The 22816-nt window shown below is 43.2% G+C and overlaps 3 protein-coding genes across 11 annotated transcripts; 1 reads left to right on the top strand and 2 right to left on the bottom strand.

Moving 5' to 3' along the window:
- Positions 1 to 8321: 8321 nt before the first annotated feature.
- On the bottom strand, positions 8322 to 11727 carry LOC120644012 (probable polygalacturonase). 2 transcript variants are annotated; one of them, XM_039920555.1, is made up of 5 exons: positions 10903 to 11727; positions 10364 to 10484; positions 9641 to 9889; positions 9351 to 9504; positions 8322 to 9175 (listed from the first exon to the last, which is right to left on the bottom strand). In XM_039920555.1, the coding sequence occupies exons 1-5, from the start codon at positions 11347 to 11349 to the stop codon at positions 8650 to 8652; spliced, it is 1497 nt and encodes a 498-aa protein (XP_039776489.1). In that variant the 5' UTR covers positions 11350 to 11727; the 3' UTR covers positions 8322 to 8649. The 2 variants fall into 2 exon arrangements, with proteins under 2 accessions (XP_039776489.1, XP_039776481.1); XM_039920547.1 differs by having other exon boundaries at positions 9584 to 9889; positions 10903 to 11563.
- A 1066-nt stretch (positions 11728 to 12793) lies between these two features.
- Positions 12794 to 18172, top strand: LOC120643984 (ATP-dependent DNA helicase Q-like 3). 8 transcript variants are annotated; one of them, XM_039920526.1, is made up of 22 exons: positions 12794 to 12939; positions 13052 to 13101; positions 13184 to 13269; positions 13371 to 13527; positions 13641 to 13748; positions 13849 to 13856; positions 13943 to 14026; positions 14331 to 14471; positions 14558 to 14592; positions 14694 to 14777; positions 14868 to 14956; positions 15119 to 15271; positions 15523 to 15619; positions 15868 to 15871; positions 16029 to 16106; positions 16174 to 16266; positions 16349 to 16414; positions 16486 to 16613; positions 16730 to 16821; positions 16930 to 17060; positions 17185 to 17294; positions 17508 to 18172. In XM_039920526.1, exons 4-22 carry the CDS (start codon positions 13377 to 13379, stop codon positions 18004 to 18006), a joined length of 2151 nt encoding a protein of 716 aa, XP_039776460.1. In that variant the 5' UTR covers positions 12794 to 12939; positions 13052 to 13101; positions 13184 to 13269; positions 13371 to 13376; the 3' UTR covers positions 18007 to 18172. The 8 variants fall into 8 exon arrangements, with proteins under 8 accessions (XP_039776460.1, XP_039776473.1, XP_039776438.1 ...); XM_039920504.1 differs by having other exon boundaries at positions 12795 to 12939; positions 15957 to 16106; XM_039920512.1 differs by having other exon boundaries at positions 12795 to 12939; positions 13172 to 13269; positions 15957 to 16106.
- Positions 18173 to 18181: 9 nt separating this feature from the next.
- Positions 18182 to 22541, bottom strand: LOC120644009. The gene is made up of 8 exons (XM_039920541.1): positions 22045 to 22541; positions 21260 to 21743; positions 20753 to 20950; positions 20352 to 20624; positions 20096 to 20198; positions 19590 to 19708; positions 19228 to 19404; positions 18182 to 19114 (listed from the first exon to the last, which is right to left on the bottom strand). The coding sequence occupies exons 2-8, from the start codon at positions 21569 to 21571 to the stop codon at positions 18317 to 18319; spliced, it is 1980 nt and encodes a 659-aa protein (XP_039776475.1). The 5' UTR covers positions 21572 to 21743; positions 22045 to 22541; the 3' UTR covers positions 18182 to 18316.
- Between the last annotated feature and the right edge of the window lie 275 nt (positions 22542 to 22816).

The following is a 22816-nucleotide window of genomic DNA, read 5'->3' as shown; positions in this document are numbered from 1 at the left end:
TTGATCCGAGATCTTGTACTCATCAAGCATTGTTCTTGCGGCCTCGATGAGAGTTCTATTTTTCCTCTCAACAATTTCATTTTGTTGAGGAGTGTATGGAACCGAAAATTCATGACCAATGCCCTCTTCATCTAGAAACTCTTCTACATTAGTGTTCTTGAATTCGGTGCCGTTGTCACTTCTCACTTTCTTGATCTTAGTCTCAAACTCATTTTGAGCTCTTTTTGCAAACTTCTTGAAGGTCTCTTGCACTACACTTTTGTCATGCAAAAAGAATACCCAAGTGAAACGAGAATAATCATCAACAATAACAAGACCATATTTGTTACCACTAATACTAATGTACGCCACCGGGCCAAAGAGATCCATATGTAGAAGTTCAAATGGCTTGACGGTGGTGACGATGCTCTTTGATGGATGTGGAACACCAACTTGCTTCCCGGCTTGGCATGCACTACATACACGATCTTTCTCAAAAGAAACATTTGTTAGTCCTAGGATGTAATCCCCCTTTAGAAGCTTGTTGAGATTTCTCATCCCAACATGAGCTAGTCGGCGATGCCATAACCAACCCAAGCTAGACTTTGCTATCAAGCAAGCATCAAGTTGAGCCCTCTCTTGAGAAAAATCCACAAGATAGAGCTTTCCCTTGAGCACCCCCTTGAAAGCAACGGAGTCATCGCTTCTTCTAATGACGGTTACACCCTCGTTAGTGAACAAACAATTGAAGCCCGAATCACAAAGTTGTGAGATGGACAACAAATTGTAACCAAGTGACTCAACTAAAAGAACTTTTGAGAGAGTGAACTTTGAGTTTAAATTAATGTTACCGGTACCAAGCACTCTTCCCTTTTGATTTCCCGCAAAAGTAATGAAATGATCTCCACTTGATGCGGTTATTGTTTCAAACATACTCCTTTCTCCGGTCATATGATTTGTGCAACCACTATCAATCACCCAAGTTGATCCACCGGAGGAGTATCCCTACAAAACAAAGTTACTCTTTTCTTTTAGGTACCCAACAATACTTGGGTCCTTTAATGTTAGTCACAAGAACTTTGGGCACCCATACATGGTTTTTCACTTTTGTGTTCTATGTACGGTGTCCTACAAATTTTGCAACCACTTTACCACGGTGGTTCCTTATCAATACATAATCGGCATAGAAGGATACATGAGATGATTCTTGTGCCTTGATCTTAGTTGGGTTATAGGCTTTGAACTTATCTTCTTTGAATGAGGATGCAACAATCTTAGCACCCTCATCACATGTTGTGCCTCTCTTGATGAAGTTGACATGACCACTTTCTTGAATTACATCATTTGTCTTGTGAATGGGAGTGGTCATGTTCACTAGACCTCCTTGAGCACCCAAGGCGGTCTTGTTCTTGTTCTTGGCAAATGGAATGGCATGTGGGGTACCTTGCCCATTCCTACCAAGTCCCTTACCCACTTCAAACCCAAACTTGCTAATGTATCTTGACCCAAATCCCTTGGTGTGTTTCTCAAATTCACCTACCCTTGTAAAGGGAATTTTCTTTGGGACTTGATTATGTGATGGAGCCTCTTCTTGCAACAAGTGAGTGAGTCTAGAGATTTCTTTCTTCATTGCATTCATCTCAACATGGTTAGTAGCACAAGTTTGAATATCAATATTAAAGCACCGTGCACATCCATTACTTGTAGAAGGACTAGATGAATTAGATGTCTCTTTAGTCTTAGAAGTACTTTCCCAAAGAGTATTAAATTGAACTTCAAGTGCCGTGTAATTAGCTTGTAAGCTTGTCATGCTCTCTTGAAGTTTCTCATTATCCTTCCTTAGGAAAGTGTTAGTGTCATTGACAAAAGAAAATTTTCTAGTCAAATCATCCACTTTTTCTTTTTCACTAGAGAGTGACTCTTTCAACTCAAGAAGAGTGACATCCTTGACTTTGATTGAGTTCACAAGCATCTTGTTTTCCTCCCTTTCATAGGTGAGGTCCTTTTCAAGAGCCTTGAATTTTTCTCTCTCAAGTCTAAGCAATTCTTCTTGTGTTTCAAGAGTCTCATCAGATTCATCTAGTTTCATAACTAATTTCATCATTTTAGTTGCGGCCCCTTTACCATATTTCTTGACTAGTTTAGCAACTTCTACTTCATTATCCAATTCATCGTCCGATGAGTTTGGAGATGTTACCATGGAGTTTTTAGCCATGAGGCACATGATAGGAGCTTCATCCTCATCGTCGGTGAGATCTTCAAACAAGCTTGGAGGATGTGGAGATGATGTCTTGAATGCCATGGTTGCAACATCTTCTTTCTCGGACTCACTTTCTTGTTGTGAATTCCATTCTTGACCAAGATGAGCTTCTCCGGCTTGCTTCTTGTATCTTGATCTATCTCTCTTGGATGTGCTTTCTTTGGTGTCTTTGTTTTTCTTCTTTTCTTCCGGGCAATCGGCAATGAAATGCCCAATTTTGTTACATTCAAAACACGGCCTATTTGATCTTCTTCTTGGCTCATACTTCTTGTTCTTTCCAAAGTTTCTAAAGTTGCCTCTCTTCAATACTCTTGTGAAGTTCTTGATCATCATCATCATCACTACTAATGCCTTCATTTTTTGAGGATTGGTTTGTCTTTTCTTTGCCTTTAGACTTAGCTTGAAGTGCCAACCCACTATTCTTGGCCGCTTGTTCTTGAAGCTCGGCTAGATCTTGGTTGATCTTGACTCTCTTCAATTGATCATGGTGAGCTTCAATTCTTCCAAGAACATTCTCAGCGGTGAAGTGTTTGAATCCCCTTTCGGCTCTAATCAAGCTAGGTAGAGTAACATCCCTAGCCATATACACGGTCAAAAGCTTGTCCACAATCTCACGGTCACACCACTTGTCACCACCAAGAGATTTGATTTGATTTGTGATTTTCTTCATGCGGTTGTACATCTCTTTCACACCTTCATCCTTCTTCATGGAGAACAAGCTCAATTCATCTTCTAAAGTTTTGATTCTTGATTCTCGAACTTTCCTTGATCCTTGATGATTCACTAGTTGAGTGTCCCAAGCATCTTTGGCGGTTGGTGCATCCTCTATCTTGTCAAACTCTTCGGGACTCACGGATGTGTGTAGGATGTTCAATGCTTGGAAATTCCGTTGTAGCACATATGCTTGAACCGGGGTTGGTGTTTCATCTTCATCCGGAATTTCACACCCAACTTCCACAACTTTCCAAAGATCCTTGTGGATTGCATTCATGTAACCGAACATCTTAGTTTTCCATTGATTATATCCGGTAGCATCAAAGAAAGGTGGCTTGCCCATATGAATTGATGCATTGTGCTCACTAGGTAGAGAAAAAGTGTAATCATGAGCAACTCTTCGATAATAACCTTTGCCTTTTGATTTTGATGAGCTACCCTTGTTTGAAGAGCGTGAGGCTCTTCTCTTGGAATCGGTGTCGGAGTCATCACTAGAATCAATGATAACTCGGGAGCTAGTCTTTTTCTTCCTTTGCTCCTTCTTCTTTTTCCTCCATGCCTTCCACTCCTCATAAGACATCTCATCATCGGATGTCTCTTCTTCACTTTCTACTCCACCATTCTTATTCTTTCCCTTCTTGTTGTTGTTGGATGGCTCTACATTCTTGTCTTTGTCTCTTTTATCACTAGGATAACCTTTTTCACCTTCATTAACCGGAATCTCTTGATTCTTTTCATCATCCGACATCTTGACCTCTCCGGACGGTTAAGCCATTTGAATGGAGAGCCAAGCTCTGATACCAATTGAAAGGATCTTAAGATGCCTAGAGGGGGGTGAATAGGCGATCTGTAATTTAAAACACTTAACAGAAAGTCAGACGCAGACTATCCTGGGTACTCCGGGTATATGCCCGGATACTCCGGGTTTGGTGGTCCGGAGTATCCGGAGCTATATTCGGAGTCTCCGGGTTTGAACGACCTGAAACGAAACTGCAAGAAACTCTGTAAGAAAAGTAGATCGAGCTAGAGAAAGAGTACCAGGGGTTCCTTAAGGTTGATATCCAACAAACAAAGTTCACTAGAAACTCGTGAGTGAGTAGATCGAGCTCAAACCCTAGAAATGAAGTCTCACAAGCAAATGGCAATGAAACCAAGTAAATTAACACAAAGGAGACAAGGATTTGTTTCCCGAAGTTCACACCCGAAGGTGCTACGTCTCCGTTGAGGAAGGATTCGACAGACGATGCTCAAGAACCCCTATGCTCCTCTTCCAAGGGCGAGATCACCTCTCAAGCCCAAGGTTACTTACTATGGATTCCTCGGCGAGGAATGGAGATTACAAACTTCTTGTGCAGCTCACAATCTTGGTTGAGCTATCACAAGCACGCCTAGCCATCTAGGAGCATAAGGCTCCAAGAGTAACAAACTTGAATCCGCGAGCTTGACCAAAACCAAGTGCTCAAGAGATGGAAATGAGGCTCACTAGCACAAATCCTTGCTCTTGCTTGCTTCTCACTCAAATCCCTCAAGGGAATCACTCAAGAATGGAGAAGGGAGAGTGAGATAGCTCTTTTTGGCTTAGGTTTGAGTTCTGTTCGTCAAAGTGGCAAGAGAGAGGGGCTGAAGGGGTATGGAGGGGGTATTTATAGTCTTCAGCCCAAAAATAGCCGTTGGGCGAAAGGGTACCTGGAGACTCCGGGTATATGCCCGGAGACTCCGGGAAACCCTGATTTTTCAGCCCGGAAACAGCACCCGGACACTCCGGGCAATGCGGTCCGGAGTATCCGGCCCTATACCCGGAGTATCCGGGTAAGGCAGGGAGAACTTCGGTTTATGGATCTTTTGAGTTGTTTTGTGGCTCACAATCGTTTGTATAGGTTCTCTTGAGCACAAGATCTAAGTCGAAACCCTTGAACCAAGTCACTCTTGATAGTACGGCGTTCCTATACTCAAATTTCAAATTCAAAATCTAATTTCTTGAGTAAACTTGAACTCCGCTTTTTCATTTCCTTTTTGAGGGTCGTATATCGTCACTTGATTCACCTATACATGTTCACCACCTGCACATATGCTCAATTACACGATTAAATGCACATGTGTTTTGTCATTAACCACCAAAACCCACTTAGGGGCCTATATCACTTTCACCTATCACATTTATTATATTTATTACAATTATATAATGATAAATATGTATCTTTATAATATTGGATTAGAATATTTAATTGGTTAAAGGGAGTGCGAGATAGAAAATTATTAGATATATCTAACTAGCCCGTGCGGGAGCATGGGTTGATAGACTAGTGATACTTAATTGGTATCATAAATGTTATTATCTTACCATATAAATTTGGTCAAACTAGAAAAAACTTTGACTCTCCAAGATTCTTGAAATGACTTAGGGCAGTCTCAGTGAGAGTTTCATGGGCACAGTTACCTAGACTGAGAACTAGATAATTGTGCCAGATGAGTTTCATGGTGATGAAACTCCCCTCACATCCCATGAAACTCTAACATTCTCTCTCTTTGCCATGTCAGCAAAAGTGATGATATTTAATTTCATGAAATCTTCTATGAAACTCCCACTGAGACTGGCCTTATAATTTGGAACGGAGGGAGTAGTAATGAATCAAAACAAAGGGCAAAGAGACATTTCAAGAGCGAAGAACATTCTGGGTTTATAGGGACTCCATATTTAGGCAAGGCTGATCTTGAGCTAGAAAGAATGTTACAAATTAGTGCGGCCTGAGGACGAAATTATTAAACTGAGCCTTAGCTAAAAACTTGAAGGACAAAGTTAGTTGTCTATGCCGCCAAAATTATTATGTGGTCACATGCTAGTTGGCGCACGCATCATGCAAGCATGATGACTATCGATGTCTCCGCGTGAGTGGTCCAGTTAGAGAAGCAAAAGCAGAGACCAATCTAAAATGAACTTCTTTCTTCTATGCCCTTAAGCAGCATAGGACGATGATGCTTGTGTTACTTGTTAAGAATGTGATTGTTCTGCTCAGTATGACGAGCACACCGTACTTACTTCTAGATAGTCAACAGAAAGGCCGTGTGTTTTACCTTACCTTCGTTCCTTCAGTCGTCCTTATGGGAAAAATTTCTCGTCCTAGCAAAAGCATCTTTTGCTTCTTTCTTTTTGTTCGTAAGACCGTCGTCATGGCTGATCTACTTTAACGTGGGAAAATTTATCAAAATGTCTCCCCTATGCTTTGCACTCGGAGGCTAACTAGAAGCCAGTTAGCGAGGCTGCACTGGCCACTCTGATCGAGGGCCCTGGGCTAAATACTGAAGACTGAACTACTGAAAAAAGGAGCTAAGGCCGTGTTTAGTTCATCGCGAGTGTAAATGCAAATAATTTTTGCGAAAGAATCTTACCAATTTGAAGTACAAAATGAAGTCTATTTACAATTTTTTTTGCACAGATGGGTTGTAAATCGCGAGATGAATCTAATGATGCTAATTAATCCATAATTAAGCAATAATCAGCGAATGGTTACTGTAGCATCACTGTTGCAAATCATGGATTAAGTAGGTTCATTAGATTCGTCTCGTGATTTACAGCCCATCCATGCAAAAAGTTTTGTAAATAGACTTCATTTAGTACTTTAAATTAACAAGATTCTTTTGCAAAATTTTACGTTTTCACGTTTACGGGGTGGTAACTAAACAGACCCTAAGCATCTAAAAGTTCTGAACGAACCTCTCTAGCTAGCTAGGGCCTGTTTGACGAAGCTGGAGGCCTCCTAGAGGCAAGACTTTTCTCCGAAGTGCAGTAGCAGTGTTGAAGGACTAGTCGACAGCGAAACTACCACGAGCAGGATAGGGACGCCTATGGAATAATAAGGCGATGTTTCAGCAGCTCGCCTCTCAAGACTTCCCGCTCAAATTAAAATTATTCTTTAAAAAATCAAGTAGCCATGATCATCGAATTATTCCAAGTACAGAGTAAAATACGACTGTATAACTAGTTGGCTAGTAATTTTTTAAGAGAAAAGTCCGATTTACACTCTCGAATTGTCGAAAAGTTCAATTTTCAACTTTCAACTACAAAATCAGATAACATAGGTCATCCAATTGTCAAAACCGGGCAAATTTGGCCCTTAGTGTGGTTTTGAAGGTTGTTTTGTAATATTTTTAAAAAATAAAAATTATAACTAGATTTAAAAAATCAAAACTAATTAATTTTAAATTTAAAAATATGAAACTAGTACCAAATTTTTTCTAAAAATATAACCTATCTATTACTACTTTATTTGAATCTTAGTTATTCAAAAATAATAGGCAAAACTACAAGCAATCAAATATTATGAACATAAAAAAAATTGGATCTAAATAACTGAAAAGTATTGTGCCTATAGATAGGTTACATTTTTAGAAATTTTTTGAAACCCATTTCATATTTTTTTGATTTAAAATGAATTACTTATGAATTTTATAGTTTAAAGTTGATTTTTAATTCTAAAAAAATGAAAAATCACCTTCAAAATCACCCAAGAGGTCAAATTTGTCCGGTTTTAATAGTTGGATGACTTTTATTATACAGTTTTATAGTTAAAGGTTGAAAATCGGACTTTTGTGATAGTTGAAGGATATAAACCGAATTTTTCCTTTTTTTTAATGGTAATAAACTAGTAATTATATTGCTACTAGTAGTGCAGCTGAACAGGTCAATCTGCTGCATGAACAATCAAGATTGGAGCAGTAGTGCAGCTGTCAACATGACAACCGCAGCTAGCGATTGACACAGCAATATAAGAAATAGAGCACGTGGGGGATTAAAAGCGTGCCGATATGGTTGCTGATGCGTGGCATCCAACAACAGTGACGGGCGTGCAGGATCTTATCTGTTCTAGGGGCAAAAGATTCGCTATCTGAATCGAGTTGTTGGCACGGGCTACACTACAGAAGCATGCGCGTCCTCAAAAAAGAGGCCGGGAGTGAGTGAGATCAAAAAAGAAAGAAATTTGAGAGATGATGCGGACGATTCAGCCGGTCGTGATCGATCTCTGTCTAATTCGCGGCTTTTGCTTACCGCCTAGTATTCCTCTGTGGCGCAACCGTTCTTGCAGCAGTTTGTTGCGCTTCACTGTCATCAGTCGGCAGATAAAATCTATAAATGACCATTCTTGGTAGTTACTTTCAGGTGTTACTGTGGAACAGCTACCACCTACCTTCCACTGCGTGAATGAGGAGGTTTCAATTATTGTTATATTCAAACTTAGCACCATAGTGTGGATCTGACTGGATTTTCTCTAAACCTAGCATCTGTAGTTAGGCCAGGAGAGTGAGCTAACCATTCATCACCAAATGTAAAGCCCAGTCCAACAGAGAGCTGAAATTAAAGGCTATATCAGCGTGAGATCACACGGTTCTTCTTTCCTTGTTGACATGATTTAAGCTTGACATATATACTATAGCCTTCATGTGTAAACTACATTGACAGCATAGATTTGTCTCCAGGCGAGTTCTGTTCTGCCAATGCAAAATGTTGATGGCTAAATCACTGGTGAGATACAATCAGCCACTGCAAGCAGCAAATCTATGACGAGGAGAATCTCCTCTGTATTTGCTATTTACAATTCTAAAGAAAAAACGTGGAAAATTTAGAAAGCGGGAGAGAATTGATTTCACAGGGTAGAGAGCACCCATTTCCACCACTCCCTATCATCGCTGTAGTATGTGCCTCAGATATCATAGTCAAGCTCTGTGCTGTTCAGGGATACTGCCCGCTTGACAAGCTGCCCTTGCTCATTATAGACGTCCAGGTTCTCACATGGTTTCGGGAACACGGACCCGATGACACGCCCCTCCACATAGGAGCACTGGAAGATGTGCTTCTTCTTGTAGCTGATGCCTACTGACATGTCCTGGAAGCTGATATCCTTTACGGGGATAACGTCGCTGCCATGAGCACGAACAGGCACCCGAACACCCCGCCCATGGATTTCCTTGAATGATATGCTCGTGATGTCAGGGAAGGCATTCCGATCATATCCATCATCAGCATGCTCATTGTAGTCAACCTTTATCACAATCCCAGCACGGACATTGTCGAAGGTTATGTTTCGGTAGGAGATGTTACGGATGTAGCCGCCTCTTCCTGTAGCAGTCTTTATCCTCACACCTCTCCTTGATTCCCAGATGCGGACATTCTCCACAGTAACATTTGCAACACCACCAGACATCTCACTACCAATTGAAATTCCAGCACTGCACAAAAAACGGAACAGTGTGAGCTTCACCTGGAATGCCCCATGTTCTGTGAATCCCAAAGAAGAAAAATGCTAGTATTTGAGGTTTGACTTCAAAAGTTCAAAGTTCAGATGACAATGCACAGAAACAAAGTGTGGACCAATCAATGCAGCGAAGATATCGTAATTCTCACCTCACAAGAGAACGGGCAGTTACATTGCGGATTGAAATGTTTGAAGATGGGCGTCCGTATGCAATTCCATATTGATCCCAACCGCTCTTTACAGCTATTGCATCATCACCAACAGATATATAGCAATTCTCAATGAGCACATCCTGACAAGAATCTGCATAAATATATATGTCAGCATCATGGATAGTCTGTAGTCACCATGGTGGTACAAGTGCTTTGCTACAATGCTTAACTGTTACAGAAATGCACTATGTACTGAAGCCGTTGAAGACAGATAACAGGATAAATACCTGGATCTATGCCATCTGTGTTTGGAGCGCCAGAAACAGGAGATAAGATAGTAACATTTGAAACGGTTACGTTTGTGCAATCATATGGATGAAAGTGCCAGAAAGGTGAATTCCGCAGTGTTATGTTTGCAACAATAATGTCCTTGGACCACATCAGCTGCACAAGAGGAGGTCTCGTGTTATTCAGCATTCTTCTGTGATGCTTCATCCACCAAACTTCACCTTGGCCATTTATGCTACCATTGTGCCCTATGCAACAGACAGAATAAGGAAACATATGAAGGTCACGTAACTACCAATGAGGCAGTGAAATATAAAGAACCTAATTATTCTGTATTTCTGTTAGTGTAAGATTGGGGAGCAAACAAACTTGATCAGTTACAACTACAGCAGGAGATTTGCAAATAGAAGTGCAGCTGTTGCATTTAAATGGATTTGTCTGTTTAGGTGGTAGAACATCATTGAAGAATACAGCAAGTCAAGATGTAAACGTTGGATTATATTCATACAGGACGTGCCAAGTCCATTTAAACTAGAGGGTCAACGGGGGTCAAGTAGTTGGTTTTTATGTTACTAATACATGATGCTACATGGTTGCAACCACTATATACCACTTAATATGCACATGATGCACTTCTTCACTGATGTTGCTTAATTAGGAATTATGTAGGGTATTCTATATTGGATAGATTAAATAGTAGCTTATTCAGAGAAATAAAGAACCTGTAATTACAACATCTCTCAAATTCTGTCCATGAATTAGACTTCCAAAGCGAGGCCCTTTGCGCTCCCGCCCATACCCGTAGGATGGCAACGCTGGCATCAACGGCCAGTACTTCTCGTCCTGTCCAGGAAACAACTAAAACTCAGTAAAATAAAATTGCATTTGAAATGTGAAACTACCACAGGCCTCCAGCAAACTCAGAAGTCTCAATGAGCACCATTCTAGATCTTTAAGCACTAGTATATCATTGCCATATTTGTACCAACATAACATTACTAGTCGAGAACACATCAGAGGTCAGACCGTCAGATGACAAACATTCTTGTATATGTCATAGCTGGCACTATATTTTATCCATCTAGTCTAGGCAAGCCAACGTTATTGTACTAAATGCTAACCAATGACCATTCAAGGTTCGCACGACATGAAAGTAGTAGTACTACTAATTAACTATTGGGGCTCACAATAATGCACTTGAAGATCTATCCAATTACTACTCGAATTCCACAGCTAAGCTCACAGAAACGGCTCTTCTTACCGGAATGCCAAGGATCTCAGCGCCTTCGGCGAGAAACAGCGTCATGTGGCTAGTCAGGTTGAACGGGGCCGTGAGCCACCGGCCTGGGGGCACATTGAGCTGCCCACCGCCGCGCTCCGCGAGCGCCGCGATGGCCTCGACAGCGCGCTCGAACGCCCCGGTGTTGAGCGCCCGCCCGTCCCCGACGCCGCCGAAGTCTGTGAGGTTGTAGGCCGCGGGGCGCAGCCGCGGCGCGGGGCGCGGCGGCGGGAGAGGCCCCGACAGGAGCCCGAGGAGCACGCCGCCGCTGCCGCCGCCCCCGCTCCTCAGCGATATCGAGGCGCTCTGCCACAGGAACACCAGCGCGAACCCGACGACCCACGCGGCGGCGAGCAGCGTCCTGTTGGCCGCGACGAAGGCGGCCGCGCCCCGGCGCTGGTGGAGCCTCCCGCCGCCCGTCTCCACCATCGCGCCGCGGTCCCTGTTCCCGGAGGCCGCGGGGCTCCGCTCCCCGAGATCTCGCGACCTAGGGCACGGCGGTTGGGCTCAATCGGTGGGGCGGGACGCGGGGGGCTCGGGTTCCGCGGAGGCGGGACGAGGAGGATGGGGAAGGTGAGGGAGGGCGAGAATTTCCGCCATGGGAGTTGGGGCGGAGGTTTATACGACGGAAGAGCCGTTTGAGTGAAGGAGCCGCCCGACGCTAGCCGATCATCATTCAGGGGCTCGGGGCTCCTGTGCCGCTGCCCCTCCTCTGGGTCCGTATGGGCCCTTGGATCGAGATCGGACAGTCAAAATGCGTATACTTGGTTGATGCTGTGAGGAAGATTTGCTTGGCGCGGCTTTGCTTCGGCAATGGCTCGTTTGAAATACGGGAATTTTAGAGGAGAGAATTACACGAAAAATAGTGCGATTCTTCGTAAACATTGTGTGAAGTCGCCACGTCTGGTAGGTTTTCATTGGTTCAGAGAGATCAAAGAAGAATTGGAGACCAAAGGACACATCATGTTAGTCCACTAGTCAGTAGTCAGTCGATGGTGGAACAGGTGTCGTTGTAGTTGGACAAGACATGCAGATTTTCAGAAAGCGTCTGATCTATCACTCCTGCTTTTGTTCAGAATTCAGATGTGAGTTGGCAGCTGTTAGCCAGGCTACTCGATGTACCTGCTTGCTTGCTACCACTCTGCAGAAAAGGTGGTCCGTATGGAGCTAGGCAGGCAATTGGGTTTGGTGTCGGCTGGTGCCTGGTGGGCACTTCATCACCGGAGTTGGGTTTGACGTAGCAGGTACTCTCTGTCTTCGCAGCAGCAGCAGCAGAATTTGGTGGCCGGCGGGTGAGCCATGCCTGTCGTTAGGCGAATAAAGCTCGTCATCAATCTGCACCGGCAGATCGCAGAAAATACAATGCCCGTCCTTTGGGTTATCTCATATGCACCTACCTGATGCGATCTATCGTTGCCCGCCGTGCAATGCCGTTGGGAAAAACTGTTCCAGTGTGGCAGCGAGCACAAGGACAAGGGTAGCATGAGAGGATGAGGACTTAGGTCGTGAGCTTCAGGTCTTCATGTTTCTAGAAGACAAGACGTGAGCTGTGGAGATGCATATCCTTCACGATGACGATAAGAATTACTTGAAAAATAAAACATTTTCGCTCCGCTGCAGACCTGTTACCAGAAACAATCTTAAATGGTTATGACAGTGCGTGGGATATAAAGGCCATAAGTTCTTGTTGTAGACACCGTATTCATGCTTTATTTCTTTATTATCTATATATATAAGAAATATGGACAGCTTTGTTTAGGGAAAAATGTAAATACTTCGGGATTTTTGCATTTTGGGCCTAACTATGTCAGATCAGACCTGGGCTCAAGCGTATAGCTCATTGAGGTCGCGCAAAAGGCCGGCCCAACCAAACTTAGGCCCGGCCCGGGGCCTCCCAGATGCTGACACCGTCGTCGTCGTCGTCGTCCTCCTCCCCGCGCCGCCGGTCCGGCTCCCGCCCCACGGCCGCACCTCGTAGTCGCCGCCCTCCGCCCCCCATCCCTTCTGATTTCTTCTGTGGTAAGGAACCCATAACCTTCCTCGATTCCAGGATTGCGTTCTGTTTTTGGCGATCGTTCAACTTCTGTGAGCAACTGAATCGAAGTTTTTCTTCCTCTTCTCGATTTACCAGCCGTTTCCTTTGCTGTCTGGTGGCATGCTAATCTGAAACGTCCATATAAGGTTCGGCTCGGTTAATTTCTTCTACTTTTTTTTTAAAATTTTGATGTTCTTCCTCAGCGCGCGACCTCAGTTGATGCCGCAGGAATTGGGACACAAGGTGGGGGTGAGCAGTTTATTTTCCAAGAGATTGGGATTCAACTGAACCACCACGCCGGCGGTCGGCCTGCGGTAAGTCTGTGGCTGCTGTGGTACAATCTTTGCAGTGCTCTCAGTGTTTGTGGCGACGTGGCGTTCTCTCATTCCTCACATTGTGTAATTGTGTTGTTTAGCTCAAAATGAAGGGAGTACTTCCCATTAAGGGTGCATCGGCGGCCTCAGGGCGCGAAAAGAAAGCTCCTAAGGAGCTTGAGAATGTCTTGAACCAATATTTTGGATATTCAGGATTTCGAGGAAAACAACTGGAAGCTATAGAAGCTGTTTTATCAGGTTTACTCCCTTGCTTTCTTGTGTGTCATATCTTCATATTTACCAACACAGGTGTGCAGAGATGTTTTCAACATTATGGGTTTTGTTTAATATGTTAAGCAATTTATCTGCAGGACGCGATTGCTTTTGTTTGATGCCGACTGGAGGTGGAAAGTCAATGTGTTATCAGATTCCAGCTCTAGTTAGGACAGGCATTGTTCTTGTTATTTCACCCTTGATAGGTGAATCGACCCGTCAATTTTCCTTAATGTGATAATATTTGTTCCTTGAAAACATACTGACAGTTCCTTAATTGTATTGAAAAAAAAATCTGCTAACCAGCACTGATGGTAAGATTTATTAGCCTTAGATCTCCTTTTCCTGTTATTACTCATATGCCATGGAACATCATGTGCTCTGCATGTGAAGTTTACAGGAGAACCAGGTTGCCAGCCTGAAAAATAAAGGAATTCCAGCTGAATTTCTCTCTTCAACTCAGACTTCTCACACAAAACAAACGGTAAGGTCCCAACATGGTGTGAAGTAATTCTCTACCAGGATATGCTCACTTAATGTGCTAATTTTGGACTCTCCTGTAACCATTTCAACTGACATCATAACCTCAACTTGTATACTGAACTAGATACCCCATAATGCAATTATTCCATGTAGTACGATAGCTTACTCCCTGAGAATTGGAACTTAAACTTTTTTTATGTTGAACTAGGCTACTGTATATAGTAACGAAGTAATTACTGTCTCTTACCTAGCTTCTCTGGTTTTTGGAATTTACATTTTTATTGTATGTATGCTCCTCTCCTCAGATACACGAAGACCTTGATTCTGGTAAACCTTCCTTAAAGTTGCTATATGTCACTCCTGAGCTTGTTGCGACACCTGGTTTCATGGCAAAGCTTAAGAAGCTCTACCATAGAGGTCTTCTTAGTCTTGTTGCTATTGATGAGGTCTGAATTAAATAATGACTTTATTAACATTTTTTTGTTCTTTGATCTGTTATAAATGGCTTATATCTGCCATTCCTTTTCTACAGGCTCACTGTATTTCAACTTGGGGCCATGATTTCAGGTTTGTAATGATTTGTTTGTTTGTTTGTTTGTTGAATACTTATCATCGATCTTCAAATTAGCAAATTTTCACCGAAAAAATGATGTTTCAATGAAATGCAGACCTAGTTACCGGAAGCTTTCATCATTGAGGAAGCAGTTCGCAGATATCCCTTTGTTAGCTTTGACAGCAACTGCTGTCCCGAAGTAATGCAATCTGCCAACCTCAATTTTTACTAGCTCTACTTTCTTCTCATCGTATTTGTATGGTTTGATCTCATTCTTTTCCTCTGACAGAGTCCAGAAAGATGTCATATCATCATTGTGCCTGCAAAATCCACTAATTCTTCGGGCATCATTTAATCGGCCTAATATATTCTATGAAGGTAATTTTTTGACTTTGTTGATCATTCAGTGACATCATGGTTCAAGGGCTTGTCAACATGTCTTTAGTTCCTTTGCTCAAATTAACTGTTTTTCCCAAATAGATTGGTTACTTATTGTTCTAAATTTCCCCTCTGTTTTATTCTGATCTATCAAATTTGCAGTTCGTTACAAGGATCTTCTTGACGATGTTTATTCTGATATATCAAATTTACTGAAGTCAAGTGGAAACGTTTGCTCAATTATATATTGTCTTGAACGGGCTGCTTGTGATGATCTAAGCATGCATTTGTCACAGCAGGGTGTCTCTTCTGCTGGTATGCTGATTAAAGTTGTAATTAACACTTAACAGCTTTAAACTAAAAAAAAAACGAGACGGGAGTGGCAGACAGCCACCCCGCATTGCACTAAGAAGAAGGCAGCGAGACTCGAACCCGGGCTGGCTGCTTGAGAGCACGCTCTGCTAGCCGCTTAGCCCACGAGAGCCTCGCTTAACAGCTTTAAACTGGACTAGGATTGCTGCACTGTGAATTGTTCTGATGTTTTTCTATGTTCTTCTCCTTACTAGCTTATCATGCTGGCCTAAATAGCAAAGTGCGAAGTTCTGTTCTTGATGACTGGCTTTCATCGAGAACTCAAGTTGTAGTGGCAACTGTAGCATTTGGGTATTGCTTCTCTTCATTTCCTTCTATGTCATTTCAGCCATTTGACATGCTAATTCCTTTTCACAAGTTTCAGATTATAAATGCAATATTTGAAAACAAATCAACTACACACATTTTACCTGTCTTTATAATTTGTTTTGCTTGTGTCATTATCTAATTAATCTGTAATACTAATGCGGTACTATATTCATGTATATTGCCGCTTCAATGTGGGGCTTCGACTTGGTTTGCGGATGCTGCTCCCACAGAATGGTACATAATAGTACTGTTCCATTTTATCCAGTTCCTATTTCTGCAGAAGTGCTTGGTAATATATTGGCCCTGTCGTCCTTTTCAGGGTATTGATAGACAAGATGTTCATATTGTGTGCCACTTCAACTTACCTAAGTCAATGGAATCCTTCTACCAGGAGTCAGGACGAGCTGGTCGTGATCAGCAGCCTTCGAGGAGTGTTTTGTATTACGGATTAGATGATCGGAGGAGAATGGTAACTAGTTTTCAAATAATACATTTTGCCATTTTGAACAATAAAACTGACATGTGTGATCTGGCAGGAGTTTATTTTGAGAAACACCAAAACTAAGAAATCACAGTCGTCTTCCTCTTCGAATGAGCTTTCAGAGAAGGCCTTAGCTGACTTCAGTCAGGTTCTTAGTATCAACATATTTATTGGTCTACTAGATCATGCAGTTGGTCTCAGTGCAATTATATTTGCCTCTCTTGATGCAGATTGTTGAGTACTGTGAAAGTTCTAGCTGCCGGCGAAAAAAGATTATTGAGAGCTTCGGAGAGAAAGTATGAGAACAATGTTGGACTTGTCAGTATGTTTTCTGATTTACGTCATTGCATATATCTTTATGATGTAGGTACAACCAACTTTGTGCCAACGCTCATGCGATGCTTGCAAGCACCCAAATCTGGTGTCCTCACATCTGGAGGAACTTCGTCGCGTGCCCAACTGTCGCTTTAATAAGGTCTCTCCAGTGTTTCAGAGGTATGCGCCAGGCTTGGCTTTATTTTTTTTAGATTTCATTTGTTTGATGACTCTTAGTGGGTTCATCTCTTACCTGGCATTTTTGGTGTATTGGAATCTTTTTGTCTGCATGACAGCTCACTAGTTAATCCAGCACACTTGGACACAGAATTCTGGAATCGTGAAGATGAGGCAAGCATATCAGCTGAAGACATATCAGATTCTGATGGTAGAAGTGTCTTAACATTACTCTCTTTTCATTTCATTTTTAGAAGATACCTCTGATTGTTATTCGCATAGACTGTAGTGCACTAAAATCTGCATTTTCTCGAGGCAGATGGGAATGAGGTAGTGAGTAATATTGCCATTTCAAAGATTCCGTCAAATGCTGCCCTGGATGCAAAATTTAAAGCCCTGGAGCGTGCTGAAAATGCTTATTATCAAGGCAAAGGTCAGACCAACCAGCAGGTGATTCAGACGTTGCCCTTTTATTGTTATTGTTTGTTTGAAGATAAGGATTTGTTAAAACTGCTTGCTCAAGCTTTCATACACAATTACTAGTTCTAAACTACAAGCGGCACCGATGTAACAGGGCGGTGGCCTTGTTGACAAGAAAAGCATCTCTCAGGCGTTAAGAGATGCATGCTGGAAAAGATTGTTGGATGCCCTTGGACAAGCAAAGCTGCGACTTGGGAATCTACCGTAAGTCTGCTTCCAGTTTGGCACTGTTAGAAATTCGGTTCCACAGTACTAGTCCATTTTGAATTATTTCTCTTCACATGGTGACAAACCAAAGTTACCCGAACATCTAAATTTAATCATGTAATACATTGTGAATTTGTTTCTCTTGCACTGTACGATTAACAGAAAAACAGCCTCGATTTTACATACTTTTGTGACTTGGCATGCTTTCAGATGCGATGAGGCTGCCTCTGCCACACACCTTGAAACAGAGTGCTTCAAAAAGTATGAGAAAGTGGGCAAGACATTCTACAACTCACAGATTGCTGCTACAGTACGGTGGCTGTCATCTGCAACATCCAACCAGATGCATGATCGCTTCCACACTCTCATTGATCAAGCTACAGATCACAGTGTGTCAAGCTCTCCTGACATCGTCCCAGAGTCATCTCCAGCACCTACTGAAGTCGTCTGTGCAAGACCAGGAGAAACCATCGTTCATGAGTTGGAAAAGACGAAGCATTCTGATGAGTCTGCAAAGACTATTGCAGCTTCAGCTGGAAACGTGGAGCTCCCCACCATACCATCGTTCAGAGAATGCTTGAGCCAAAAAGGAAAGGATTGTAAAAAAAGTTCGTCAGATTCGAATGCGGGGAGCCAGCCTTTTGGTTTTCGTAGGAAGTCTACTGGTCTAGTTGAGAAGCAAGAAACCAGCAAGAAGATGAAATCGTGAACCTGACTTGTCTGTTGCACTTCTCCCCTTGAATAGAGTTTTGCAGCAGAAATCTGGCTAGAATTTCCTCTTTGCTGAATCTGCATTGTAGTGAATCATTTCTGAATCCTAAATGATAATTTTCCAATCCCGTAAATTAAGGGAAATTTTAGCTTCTTTTATCGGATGCACAGCATAACGAACCGAGCCCAGTAGAGCTGTGGTGAATGGTGATAAATTTCAAATAATGTTAGATACATTTATCGTCACTAGCACCTATTTCATCAGCTTTTACAACGGTTAACAACTACATGGAAGTATATGTATTTAACTAAGATGTATTGTTAAGGCTATCACCCATAGGATCATAGGAATCCTTCTCAAGCTCAGAGATCAGCTGCTCGATGTTTCTTCTGTATATAGGCATGTAATGATCATTGATCATCATTTTCGAAAGCCTCAGCTTGCCATACAGAGATCTTGGCGTCAAGAAGATCCCCATGCTGCTCTCTGACTCCCCATTTGTTGCATCATCCTGATGAACATCAGACTCTTCATGAGCTGTTTCTTCTCTACTGGAAGTTAATATATGCATGATTTTTCCAGGAGGATAAAACCTATGCACTTCCTTTGTCTCACTGAGCACATCTTCAGCCACGCCACCCACCTCCTCAGCAATTGTACTTTCAGTCATCTCTTCCGCTATGTCATCATCTTCTCCCTCCCTCTTCCTGTACAACTCGCTTTCAAGTTGCTGCCACAGCTCCACATCAGTCATCCTGTCCTCGTCCACATGGTGATCGACGATGTCGTCATCGCTGTCTACCTTGTCATCTACCAAGCCAATAGCATCGACTGCCACAGCAACAGAACTCTGAACCTCTTCTGATGCAGTGCATTCGATAGCTTCTGATGCAACCGTCTCTGAGGCTTCTACAGTGGTCTCAGTCAACAGCGAAGTGGATTCCAATCCACCGCTGGAAGATGCTCTAATTTCCTCTGATGTGACAGTTGAGGTAGATGAAACATTATTTCGCCGTCTTGGTCCAATACAAGTCCATGAGGATAGTTGTAGTGCCGGTCTTGTCCATGCTGCCTGAGCTACACTTCGAGCTCTCCTCATTACAACCTGACCATAACAATATTACCATTTTAACGCATGGACAGTGCAGATGTATCAAACGCAAAACAAAACTAAGCTTCCTGAAGATGGTGTAACACATGAAACTTTTAAAAGGTAACCTGTGTCCCGGTAGATACTGGTCTTAAGATGGCACCAGCACCAGCTACTCTTGCTTTAGCATTTGCCATAGAAGGGAGTCGGGATCCCAAGGCTGATGCAGAACGATAAAAAGTGCTTAGGATTCTGGTTTGTTCAATCTGGTGACGGAGATCATTTAGCCAAGCAGATGCTGTCACCTGTTATGAAGGAATATTAGCATCATCTCAGGTTCTTATGAAAGTACAACCTATGCATGTGTGCTAATAAACGTTCTTATGAAAGAAGTAAAATCTATAGTGTGTGCTAACAAACTTCTAGCGAAGAGCAGCTATGTTTCTGTATCATATGGTATTAGCAAAGTCAGGAATATCAAGTAAGAAACCTCTGAACGAAGATCATCTACCGAAGCAGCTGAAAATGTTGGAACCAAATCAGCTCCGTTGATGACTGTAGTGATAAAGTGCACTCCTGACTCTGCCAGTTCCCACGTCATACATGCAGCTGTAAAACAGAGCATTGTCTAAGAAACACTTACATTTCCTTAATACCTCATTTCAAGGTCTAATGAAGTTTATGCTTATCCAAAATTCTAGGACAACAGCAACATCAAATGTAGGATATAAAATTTATGACAGTTACAATCATAATATCAGTTGAAGAGACATTATCTACAGCTTAATTCTAACATTTGGATTTTATCAACAAGTTACAACGTCGATCACAAGTTGAAACCAGGCTGTGGCGTTGTGCGCTATCTACTGTACCAGGCAAGTATATACATTAACAAAATGAGAGGGACAATGACCCCAAAAATGAGAAAGGATGCATGACATGGTTTTCATCAACAAAATTAATCTTTAGATGAAAAAAAAATTGTAGTACGGAAACCTGGAGCAAACGCCACACAAGTAGTAGAAGCGAACTCCTCCTGCTCCCTCAGGACGTATGTCAAGAGAGCAGCTGTACCACCCCCAAGTGAATGTCCAACAACCTACGTAGAAAGCCAAGAGACCAATCAATTAAACACTTCAGACACATGTACAAGTAGCCATAATGCATCATAATCCATAAAATGGCCAGGGTGTGGTGATGCTCATTTCTCTAGCAAAGGAGATAAGAAAAGGAGGTATAAAACAACAAATACCTTTATTTTAAAGTCTGGATACATGTGTAATGCTTGTGCCAGACAAGGTGCTGCGAGCTTTGCAATCCACCTAGCAGCTGCAACCATCCCAAAATGAGCATATCCTAGTACTAAATCACTAACACCACCTTCCTGTACAATTGTATGGTGAAATGGAACCACAGCACCAGTGGCAGCTGTTAATGTATCTCTGATGCTATGAGTTCCCCTAATTAATAAAAGTATGCACTGTTTGTCTCTATCAAGCAAAATGGTGAAAGCTGGCTTCAAAATCTGCAAGGAAACCACAGAAGTTCCTGAATCAATGCAAAGCAGACAGTGTTCATGCTCACAGCTATCTGAATACAAAATCAGCAAAAGAATGGTTACCCATAATAAAACAATGGGTAGTTTTCACTCACTCCTGCTTTAGGTTCTTGCATAAGAACATCCTCCGCAGAGTAGCCAGTCGCCTCCAAAAACAATGGGAATGGCTTTTTCGAGAAATGCCAGCAAAGTGTCAGCAAATTCAGAAGATACTTCAAGTCAGCAATCACTTCAGCTCCTTTGAGCTCCACACTATCATTTCCAGCATATATGCTTGCTACTGATAAGTTTCCCTGGAACATATTTAAGAATCAGAGCTATCAGAAACTTGTGAGAGTACTGGCAACCAAAGTGCACCTTGCAATTTTTCGTTCAATAGGTTCATCGAATAACAGAACTATTCAAATCTTATGATGGACAGCACCGTGCTGGTAATCTATTGGAAGAGAGGATGACATGTACAGGATAGGAGTGAAACATAAGAGACAAAGCTATATCCACTGCAAAGCTTATAATGTAAAACACCCCGTATTGGCTTTCAACTCCAAAGATCAGAATTAGATCGAATGGAACAAATTACTAACAGAGTATCTATCACCAACCTGCCTCTTGAGGAGGAAGCTGATCCCAAAAGCAAGGTCACCGATGGGCCACTTCCCAAGGGTCTCCGAATACGTGAACCGCAGTGTCTCTGACAGAGTTGAGATGGTCTCTAGCCAAGTAGCAGGGGCTCGTACATCCCTCCGTGAAACCCGACTCCTGCTGGGAGAATCCGGCACACCCCTGGCCACCACATCCCTGCTGTTGCTGCATTCCCCTTCCTGATTCAGTCTCTCTGTCTGAAGACGCCGGTTCAGTGTATAGTAAAGCAGGGCGGCAGCCCCTGCTGCGGTTGCCATTGTCGCGGCCGCCATGCCACAGGCAACGGCCTACAGGCCTCACACCCCCAGCTTCCTCAGTTGAGATGTACAGCCTCTGCCGCAGTTCCAAACCAGTGTATTAATGACGCAGTCAGATAGTTACTTAATCGCTGAGCCTTCAACTGGAGATGCGATCTTGATTATTGGGGCCAGTACAAAGTCAAACCTGGTACCACACACAGAAAAAAAAATGAAGTTTTTATTTCAGCAAGGCCATCGATTGCGCACGAAGATGGACACTGATCACTAATACCCTAATTCTCCCAGTGGCATGAACAGTACCAGCATCCCCACGGCACCCCACCCCATCAAACACTACAGCAATCCACCAATAGGCCCAAGTCCAACACAGAAGAACTAAGGTATCCTCCACGATTTCTGGGAGAACTGAACACCGAAGCTACCGAGAGAAGAACAAGGCCGGTCACGAAATCAGCCAGGGAAAGATGTTCGATTGGGGATGGTACCTCAACCAATGCGCTAGGGTTTTGGGAGGGGAGCGGGATTCCGGATGCGCCGCCTGCCCTGTGCGAATTTGGTGGGAGGGATGGGAGGGAGAGATATGGAGAAGTGGGGGAACGGTGGCCTAATCCGCGTCGAATCTTGCGGGCGGCGACTGGGGACGGGGCGAGCGCCTCCCTTTGCCTTTTCCGGGAAGAAGTGGTTGCGCTCGTGCACCCGCGCAGCCGCGCCGAAGCCTCCTCAACTGCTCTGCTCTGGCCTCTGGCCTCTGGCCTCTGGGTGCTGGTCTGCTGGAGCGGTGGGTTTGTGCTTTGCGGTGCGGCAAGGCAAAGCAGCCGGACACGGAGACAGCCGCAAAGGTGAAGGTGGCCGACCGAGGAGGCGAACCGCGATGCAGGTTGCTTCGAGGCCAAGCGGTGCCTCTCTTCTCCTTCTCTGGGTTTCGTCGCTGGTCTCGCGCCGAGAGCAGTACTACGACGCAAGCAGCTTGGACTTTGGGCCCAAACCGAGGTCTACTCCGTCCACAAGTTTGTAGGCCATTTCTTTTTGCTTCTTTTTTTTTTGTCTCTGTAGGACTCTGACCTGTGCTCCATTCGCCAACGCACGAGTGAGACTTCCCTGAACTGGCGATCCCCAACACAAAGCACTGGATGTACACAATGGTGAGCTGCAGGCCTGCAGAGGCAGGTGAACAACACCACTGGATGTAGATGTACACCGTGCGCACGAAGTGCAGTCTGTAGATACAAGGGAAGGGGACTGTGCTTGGTGGCTCGT

The sequence above is a fragment of the Panicum virgatum genome, chromosome 1K (genome assembly GCF_016808335.1).
Source record: "Panicum virgatum strain AP13 chromosome 1K, P.virgatum_v5, whole genome shotgun sequence".
NCBI classification, from domain to species: domain Eukaryota; kingdom Viridiplantae; phylum Streptophyta; class Magnoliopsida; order Poales; family Poaceae; genus Panicum; species Panicum virgatum.
Note: the sequence above shows the minus strand (reverse complement) of the source record. Positions and strands in the feature narration are given on the sequence as shown.

Coding starts and splice junctions, on each gene's coding strand:
- LOC120644009 (XM_039920541.1), bottom strand. CDS start 21,571: ATGGCGGCCGCGACAATGGCAACCGCAGCAGGGGCTGCCGCCCTGCTT. Junction 20,951..21,259: donor GCTTCCTCCTCAAGAGGCAG/GTTGGTGATAGA, acceptor AATATGTTCCAG/GGAAACTTATCAGTAGCAAG. Junction 19,405..19,589: donor TAGATGATCTTCGTTCAGAG/GTTTCTTACTTG, acceptor CCTTCATAACAG/GTGACAGCATCTGCTTGGCT.
- LOC120644012 (XM_039920547.1), bottom strand. CDS start 11,349: ATGGTGGAGACGGGCGGCGGGAGGCTCCACCAGCGCCGGGGCGCGGCC. Junction 10,485..10,902: donor CTGAGATCCTTGGCATTCCG/GTAAGAAGAGCC, acceptor TTTCCTGGACAG/GACGAGAAGTACTGGCCGTT. Junction 9,176..9,350: donor ACTGCCCGTTCTCTTGTGAG/GTGAGAATTACG, acceptor TTTTTTGTGCAG/TGCTGGAATTTCAATTGGTA.
- LOC120643984 (XM_039920504.1), top strand. CDS start 13,377: ATGAAGGGAGTACTTCCCATTAAGGGTGCATCGGCGGCCTCAGGGCGC. Junction 15,272..15,522: donor GCAGGGTGTCTCTTCTGCTG/GTATGCTGATTA, acceptor TCTCCTTACTAG/CTTATCATGCTGGCCTAAAT. Junction 16,267..16,348: donor CCTTAGCTGACTTCAGTCAG/GTTCTTAGTATC, acceptor CTCTTGATGCAG/ATTGTTGAGTACTGTGAAAG.